This window comes from Neofelis nebulosa, chromosome 16 (genome assembly GCF_028018385.1).
Source record: "Neofelis nebulosa isolate mNeoNeb1 chromosome 16, mNeoNeb1.pri, whole genome shotgun sequence".
Taxonomy (NCBI): domain Eukaryota; kingdom Metazoa; phylum Chordata; class Mammalia; order Carnivora; family Felidae; genus Neofelis; species Neofelis nebulosa.
The window spans coordinates 18517505-18525927 of NC_080797.1; the positions used below are offsets into that span (position 1 = coordinate 18517505).

At 61.8% G+C, this 8423-nt stretch overlaps 2 protein-coding genes across 3 annotated transcripts; both read right to left on the reverse strand.

Annotated features, from left to right (window-relative positions):
* On the reverse strand, positions 1-3223 carry ZACN (zinc activated ion channel). The gene is made up of 9 exons (XM_058702795.1): positions 3100-3223; positions 2890-3014; positions 2717-2761; positions 2471-2577; positions 2076-2245; positions 1418-1542; positions 1068-1278; positions 789-953; positions 1-323 (listed from the first exon to the last, which is right to left on the reverse strand). The coding sequence occupies exons 1-9, from the start codon at positions 3194-3196 to the stop codon at positions 136-138; spliced, it is 1233 nt and encodes a 410-aa protein (XP_058558778.1). The 5' UTR covers positions 3197-3223; the 3' UTR covers positions 1-135.
* Positions 3224-4202: 979 nt separating this feature from the next.
* On the reverse strand, positions 4203-7887 carry GALR2 (galanin receptor 2). Of its 2 annotated transcripts, XM_058702794.1 has the most exons (3): positions 6698-7887; positions 4709-5372; positions 4203-4325 (listed from the first exon to the last, which is right to left on the reverse strand). In XM_058702794.1, the coding sequence occupies exons 1-3, from the start codon at positions 7063-7065 to the stop codon at positions 4260-4262; spliced, it is 1098 nt and encodes a 365-aa protein (XP_058558777.1). In that variant the 5' UTR covers positions 7066-7887; the 3' UTR covers positions 4203-4259. The 2 variants fall into 2 exon arrangements, with proteins under 2 accessions (XP_058558777.1, XP_058558776.1); XM_058702793.1 differs by lacking the exon at positions 4203-4325 and having other exon boundaries at positions 4516-5372.
* Between the last annotated feature and the right edge of the window lie 536 nt (positions 7888-8423).

The following is an 8423-nucleotide window of genomic DNA, read 5'->3' on the forward strand; positions in this document are numbered from 1 at the left end:
TTTCACGGCCATCAGAAGGGAGAACTCAGGGTGGCCTGGGATCCTCCGGGCTTCGGAGAAGAGTTGACCTCCTCCTTTCTCCAGAGACGCTGTCATGGCCCTTCCCCTGGGTGCGCAGCCCCGGGCCCTGAGCTGTCACAGCCCGGGCTGCCCGCCATGGGGCACGGCCTTGCCGGGAGCTGGGTCAGACTTGCACGTCGCCCACATCCAGAGCCCGATGAAGAAAAACTGGCTGCACACTACCCCCACCACATACACCAGGAAGAAGACGTGGTCAGCAGCCTCGGCCTGGCTCCTCCTCGACCCCTTCACTCTGGGGGCTCCTGGTGGGGGGAGATGCAGGAAAAGGCGGTGTTTTTCGGGGCTCGCCCAACACGCCGGCTCGGAGCAGAAGAGTGAACCCTGGGGGCCGTCCGCCTGTATCTGTGCCTTCCTTAGACTTACAGCTAATGAATATTGGGGTCTGGCCCATTCCAGGCCATCTTGAGCTGCAGAAACACCCTCATAGACAGGCTCCTAGAGGCATAGGGCTATCTCCGGGAGTTTGAAGTCACCTGGGCCCTTACGGAAGCTAACCTGGCTCCCTGCTCCAGACCCGTGTCTTCTAAGGACGGACACAGTGGAGCCCAGGGACCGTGGAGCTAGCAGAGTGAATGCACGGAGCCACTGGCCTAGTGACCGCCGCCTCAGCCCTGGGTGTGGGGCCTGCCGGCCCTGCCCTGTCACACCCACTCCTACCCTTATTCCTCCCTCTACCCTGTTCCAGGAAGGGGAACCTTCCTGCCCACCTTCAGGATTTGGCTCTGAGTCCCCGTGACCGTGCCGCTCCACTCTAGGGGTTGGGCTGGGGCCGCTCTTGGCCCTGAGGTCGCCCCGGGCCAGCAGCGCGGCCAGCAGCACGGTCTCCATGGTGCTGGCAAAGAGCAGCAGCAGCAGCACAGTGAAGTAGTAAACTGGGGGCAGGAGGGCGGGGTGGGCAGGTCAAGGCCAGGCCTGCACCTCTGCGCCCAGGGAGCTGAGCAGAGGCCCGCCGCAGCCCAGGGCCGGGGGAGGGGCGCGGGACTTACTGAGCAGTGGGTTGCAGGAGGAGGAGCTGGGCAGGGCCTGCACCAGGGAGGAGTGGAAGACCAGGTAGCCCAGCAGCAGGGTCACCTTGTAGGCAATGCGCTCGGTGGCCTGGAGGGGCAGTAGCCCCCCGCACATGTCAGCCAACAGCAGGGCCTCCCCAGGTACCAGCAGAGCTATGATGGCCTTCAGCGCTGTGTTCTGCAGGCGCAGCTGGTAGGAAGGAAGTTGGGGCTTTGGGGGGGAGGAGGGCGTGTACAGGGGGGCTTGGGCACTTGCACGGTGACACCATGGCCTCTGACTGCACACATGACGCCCCCATCAGCCCTCTGTCAGCCGCGCCGCGACTCACCGTCACCTGGAAGCAGGGCACCAGCTGCTGGGGTGGGACTTGGGTTTTCAGATCCCGAACTACGTATTCCCTCTTGACGCTCACAATCTCGTTCACCGCGTGCGCCCGGAACTCCAGCTCCAGGGCTGGAAGGGGTGAGGGTGAGAGTGGCCAAGTAGGAAGGAGGTACCCCTGTCCCCGAATCTCTCTCGGGAGTAAAGGTGCAGGGACTAGCTGGAGTCAGGGCGGGGGGGGGGGGGGGCGGTGAGGCAAAGGGGGAGGGTTTCTGGGCCAAGCTGGATGTCACCCTTGGGTCCGTGGGATATTTTACTGGGTGGCTACGCCTTCGGAATGCTTCCAGGAATAAGGCTGCAGCAACCTAGGTCTCTGGGCTCCATCAGAGTGGCCCAGACACTGCGGTTTGGCCCTGGCCGTTGAGGGCAGCTGCACTGGGGTAGCTGAGGGGAGACTAAAGGGGGCTGCAGCCAGAGCAGGGGAGAGCTGGGAGGTGGGCTGCCGTTTGGGAGGTACAGGCGAGAAGCATGCTCTGTTCTAGGATCTCTTCAGCTCCCCTAGACTGGTGTGAGCACAGGCCGGCTGCCCCCGGTGTCTGTGTCGGGTGGATGTTGGCAGAAGGCCAGAGGCTCCCCCCTCCCCCCAGCTCCTGTCCCATCAGCACCAGTGTTGCCGAGAGCGTAGAAGCTGAGGTTGCAGTCGCTCTGGTCCCTGGGGAAGTGGAGGAGCTCAAAATCACAGTTGGTCTCGGTGGTGAGGGTCAAGTACAGGTCAACGTGGCCGTTGGGGTCCACTCGGGCCCTCGGGCTCTGATCCTGCCAGTCCACCCAGAGCCTGTTGGGCACGGGGAAGACACAAAGCCAGAGGCTCAGCCCCTTCTCAGAAGGGGGACGTGGGGGAGACCCCAGCGTAGCCCAGCTGCCCTCTGCTGCCATCTGGGTTCCAGAAGGGTGAGGGGGACATGGGGCAGTGAGGTGCACCTGTGGCCTGGCAGAGCCACCAGGAGGGGGATAGTCCCTAAGGAGGGCTTCCTGGCACAAGAACTCCCACCTCACTTACGCCTCCTGGATGGTGAGTCCTGGAGTCCAGAGTGAGTCCCAGGGCAGTGTGATTGCACGCCGTGGGCGCACACTCGCGTTCCAGGCCAGGCGAGTGTCCAGCCAGGACTGGGGACACAAAGAAGCCACTAAGGCTCCCGCTCCCATAGATACACAGGCCCCCAGGCAGTTTGATGAAGGCTGGTACTCCTGAGCTGGATGAAGAGACGGTCCTCCCATCCCACCTTCCCAGCCCCTGGGTGCTCACCAGCCGAAGCAGCAGCATGGAGGACACTGTGTACCGCAGGATGTCCTGAGGAAGTGGCAGGGCAGTGTGTCACCTGGGGCTGGGCGCTATGGGACAAAAGAAGGCAAGAGACCCCACCCATCGCCCCGCTGGGCACCCAGCACCTGCTCCCTCCGTGGCCTGAGGACACTTACCACGTTAAACACGTTGGACACAAACACCCGCACGTCCACGAGCAGGGGCGCGCTCCCGTTGTTCGGAATCTGGATGGTTTCCTGAACCTCCTGGGGCCAGTTGAGGTCGAAGTAGGATGGCCAGGCTGAAGAACGGAGGTGGAGGTCATTTGGGTGGGTGCCCTGGGGTCCAAATCCCAAAGCTTAAACAACTTTACTCTCTCCACCTACCAACTGCCGGTGTTCTAAAGTCCCGCCCCTGGACCGAGGGCCCGGCGGTAGCGCTGAGCCTGAGGAAGGCCACATGGATCAGGAGCTGCAGGGCCATCTTCAGTGGCTGCGTGGAAGGCTGGATGGAGCCACGGGATCTAAACTGCTGCCTCTATTTCAGTTGCTTTGCTGGGGGACTGGGCAGTCAGGCAGGCAGCTGCTCTGTGCAAGGACTCTGGGGCCTTGGAGTCAGCACCCTCCCACCCCCAACCCGGGGTTCCGCAAACACCTGAAGACAAAGCACAGGATCCAGCCCCACCCATCCTGCACCTGCCTCGGCTTCCCTGCCCCGCTCCATTTCCATCACCTAGAATCAGCTGTCCCCTTCAGAGATAGCCAAGGGGAGTGGGCAAGCACAGATTCTCCCTCCCGCCTTCCCCCTTGACCTAGTCCTTCCAATCCGGGCAGACGCCACGGGTCTTCCCTGCCTTTTTGCAAGCGGGCGCCTGGCTGGTTAAGTATTCGAGCCTTTGCCAAAGTGCCCTGCAATTAACACCATGAGATACGTACATCCTTGGGAGTTTTCTTGCCTCTCAAACTCTGAACCGATTCCGTGTAAAAAGCCTCGAAAAGCTCAAGAACTCCAAGAGAGGGGCAAACCCTGGGCAGGTAGAGGTTAGATCCCCAGCAAAGCCCTGTGGCATTCCTGCTCCAACATGCAATTCTCAGCCTGTCCCAGCCCAGCAGTGCCTTAGAACTGCTCCTGGGTACCCTGGAGCACGGCGGGTGAGGGGCGCCTTCCCCGGCCCAGAAGAAATACCTAGCTGCCGGAGACTTGACCCCAGACAGAAGGAAACCCCAAGGCTGAAAGTAGGCACTGATCAGTCTGCGGACACTGGGAAGGAGCCCCAGAAGGCTGGGAGCAGGGAGGGACCTCCCCCGCCCCCGCCACACACACACACACACACACACACACACACACACACACACTTGCTGGCTCAGGAGCATTACTAGGAACACAGTGTCTGCACTCGCTCATCGACCAACTTATCTCGCCAGCTTAACCGCTCTGCCTGCCTTTGTCGCACGCATAGGTGGCTGCTGGTTGGCGGATCTATATATACTTGGCGCCTCAGGTTGGCCATGTGCAGAGAGCCTTGGTCCTCCTGTGCTTCCCGGCTTCAGTTAGGGATTTCCATGCTGACTTTTAACTCGGCTGCCTCTGGTGCCTTTGCCACTCTCTTTCCCTGTGGTTCATTAAAGCACGTTGCACCCATCCATCCACAGCTCCCCTGTGAAGTCCCAGAGGCTTCCAACCCGGAGCCTCGTAACCATGAGATGTGTGGAGACACAGCGCAACACCGCATGTGAAAAGGTTTGCATATTTTATTAACAGATTTACTTCCCTCCCCTAACCACCGCTCCCTCCTCCCCCCCCCCCCCCCCAACCTCTGACTCCAATCCTTTAACACCAAAGCATACTCAATAAGTGCCCTCAGGTCGCATTCACTGCCGGGATGCCATTGGGGGCATTTTGGTCCCGCCAGGATGGCCCGGGTACCAGGTTCAAGGCCGGGGGACTGCTGAGAGGTGCCAGCACGGGGGCGGGGGGCCCGGCAGCCTCGCTCACGTGCGTCCCGTCGGTGGACTCGCGCTCTAGGACGCTGCTGCGGTGGGTCCCCTGTGCGGCGATGCACACGCGGCCTGAGGCTCTACGTGGGGCACGGCGCAGCAGACCTGCGCAGATCTTGCGGAAGCCCTTGCGGAAGTGCTTGGAGACGAGCGCGTAGACGATGGGGTTGACACAGGAGTTGGCATAGGAGACCAGGTGCGAGAGGATGCGCAGCGCGTAGGTGGCAGGTGTAAGCGGGAAGCGGCCGAACCACACGCAGAGGATGAGCGCGTGGTGAGGCATCCAACAGAGGCAGAAGAGCACAGCCACGATGATGATCATGCGCGTTACCTTGCGCTTGGCGCGCCGGGCGCTCGAACCGGCGGCCACCGGGTCGACCGTTCGCCACAGGTAGCGCAGGGTGCGCGCGTAGGTCAGGCCGAGCACCAGCACGGGAAGCAGGTAGCTGAAGACAAACGTGCAGAGGTCCATGGCGCGGCGACGAGGCGCGCTCCACGCCGGGTGGCACACAGTCAGGTTGGCCAACTTCGACTGGCGGTAGTAACTCAGGTAGGGCCCGGAGAAGAGCAGCGACAGCCCCCAGATGAGCCCGATGGCAGCCAGCGCGTTGCGAGGCGTGCGCAGCTCTCGGGAGTGCAGCGGGTAGCGGATGGCCAGATACCTGTGCGTCAGGCCCGGAAGAGAGACGGGTGAACAGGTGAATTCGCGGGGGTGGGGGTGGGGGGGTGGGGAAGGGGGTAGGGTCAGACCTTTAAACCTTGACCTCACCTTCTCTCAAAGAAGGTCCCTAGCGCACGGTCGCACCAAACCGGCCAGAGCATCCCAGACACTCTCAGCTGCCTCCAGATGCGGGGCGGGACCGGCAGCAGGAAAGTGCGTGTGGGTCACTCATCTGGTCTTCCCGGGACTATAACCACCGTCAGAGTCCACCAGGGAGGGCACCCCAAGGTTTAACCGGCTTTGGGGTTCCGGGAGGCTGTCATTACCCAAGAGTGCCTGTGCCCAGAGAGGTAGGACCCAGGCGCCTTGAGGCTTTAGCAGACAGCCTGGAGGCACCGCGAGGTACCTGGAGGGAATTCCTTAGAGAAGCCGACGCTCTATGGGTCCCACCAGAGCTCTCAGAACCGGAACCGACACACTCCGCGCTCAGTGGAAGTGGGAGCTATATGGGGGAGGTGGCCTCACCTCCCTGCCTGTCCAGGGGAGGTCGGGAGGACGTGAGGGTAGAGGGACCTGGAGAAATCATGGAGTCAGACCCAGATTTCCTCCCCAGGAATCATCCAGGTGGCCAGCGGAGAGGAGGGAGACCCTCCGGCGCCCTCTTCTCTCTGCCTTTGACCCTCGGCCTGGAGGTGTGTGTGTGTGTGTGTGCGTGTGTGCGTGTGTGGTGGGAGGGTGTCTACGGACCCTCCGGTGTGCCAGCTTCAACTTCGGCCTGGGCCCTTTGGAAGGACTCAAATTCCTCAGTCGGGACTAGAGTCGACTGCGCCCAGCAAACCGTGCATTCGAGGCTAGCGAGGTGGAGGTGCCTGAGTTTGACGCCAGGAAACAGACCATTGGTTCCACGCACACGATTACTGGATGGGCCACTCTGAACAAGTCACTTCTGAACTCGATCTCATCTGTAGATTGGGCACGGTAATCCCTCCCATCCCAACTTCACAGGGGCACTGAGCTCAAAAGAGACACGGGAAAACGCTCTGTGTCAGAAAACGCTGCACTCTCAGGCTCCGGTGGCGCTGGAGAGCTGAGGTTTCCAGCGTGGAGCGGCGAGGACGCACCTAAGGGGACACCGCGGTCCCCCATTCTTATTCCCCTTTTTCCTTCTCCACGTCAGTTTGTCTTTCACTCTCTTCCGGTCCCTTTGCCTTCTTAGTGTCCTTGTCTACTATCCGTGTGTCCCTCCTAGAGTCCCGCTCCCTTCTGTGGCCCCCACCTGGGTGTCTGGCCGCCCCCCCCGGGGGGGCCGCCAAGGCGCTCGCTCACCTGTCCAGGGAGACAGCGGCCAGCGTGAAGCTGCTGGCGTACATGGTGAGGAAGATGAGGAAATGCACGGCCTTGCAGAGCAGCGAGCCGAACACCCAGCCGTCCAGGGTGTAGATGGTGGCCTGGAAAGGCACGCAGCACACGATGAAGCACAGGTCGGCCACGCCCAGGTTGAGGATGAACAGGTTGGTGGTGCTGACCGCCTGGCCGCCGCGCAGCAGCACGGCCAGCACCAGCGCGTTGCCCACGGTGCCCACCAAGAAGATGAGCACGAACAACATGGGCACGATAACCGCCTCGGGCTGCCAGCTGTCCCTGCCATTCGCCTCACTGGCGTCCTCGGCCCGCGGGCCACCCGAGCCATTCATGGCGTCCCCGACCCCGAGGCTGCCAGGGCTCCTGCCGCCGTCTGAGTTCTGGCGAGCGCGCAGCTCCCGCGGCTCCGGCCGCTGCAGGCGAGTCGCCGGCGGAGTGAGCCTCGCCTGGCTGGGGCGGGGAGGTGGGGGTGCGCTGGGGTCAGGGGGAGGAGCGAGCAGCCGGAGGGGTGGGTTGAGCCCCGCGCTGGCGGGGAAGGGCTCTCGGGTGGCCCACTCCGGGGACAGGGGCCGCTCGTGCCTGCTCCCCCGTCGGCGCGCTCCAGCACCCAGCCGGCCGGTGTCGCGCCGAGAGAGGAACTGACCTCCGGGCCGTGCGCGGGAGTGGTGGGGGGACCGGCCCCTGGGGCCTGCGGGCGCGCCGTGGGGCCGGGAGCGCGCGCCTGGGACCACGCATACCTCGCCCTGCAGTCTGGCCGGCGCTCCAGGCCTCCCCGGGGCTGGCTGGGGGCGTCCTCGGGGGCCCCTAAGGGGTGGGGAGGAGGTGACAAGAGGCGGAGGTGGGCGGAGGGGACTCGGCTTTCCCCATCCGGTTAGGGGGACGGCACTGCCGCCCCCCTTCTGTGTGTCAGTTTCTGCCCTTGGCGCTGTGCCTCAGTTTCTTCAGCTGTAACATGGGATCATAGTCCCTTCCGGGAGGGCTCTGGGGAGCATGGAATGAGATGTGTGAACTGAAGCCCGTTCGTTGAATCTCAGTGAATCAAATTCCTCTCTGTCTCCTTGCCCCAGTCAGATATCCAAAAAGGGAAAACATGAAGGAAATACTAAACAGCAGAGTCCCATGCACCAGGAGCATTTTCCTACAAGGCCAGGAGGGTGTTTAGGTTGCAATAAAACTTAATATTTGTTTCTAATTTTGACACATTAGGCATCAAGCGCTGGTGACGCAGAATCATCACTGTTTCTACAGAATTACCCACCTCCCCTCTCCCGGTTCACTGGGTCTGAAATTCACCACCCTCTGCCACTGTCGCTTGGTTTCTGCTTCATCTTTCCCTGCCCTGTTCATGGGGTCCCAGTCTGGAACATTCTTTTTCCTCTCCACTCCCCCACTCCCCCCAGGATCTCAGCCCCCAAAGCCCTACTCCTACACCTTTGGGCAGGGAAACGTTATCCAGACCCTTGCCCCGCCTGCCTACTCATGGAATAGGAAGATACTAACAGTTCATGTTTATGAGATGCTTGCCATTCGGTTTTTCAGTATGCATTTTTTTAAGTCTATTTCTTTATTTCGAGAAAACGTACACCCACAGGTGCACGCACCCTTGAGCCGGGGGTGGTCAGAGAGAGAGGGAGAGAAAGAGAATCCCAAGCAGGCTCTGCGCTGTCAGCACAGAGCCTGATGCGGGGCT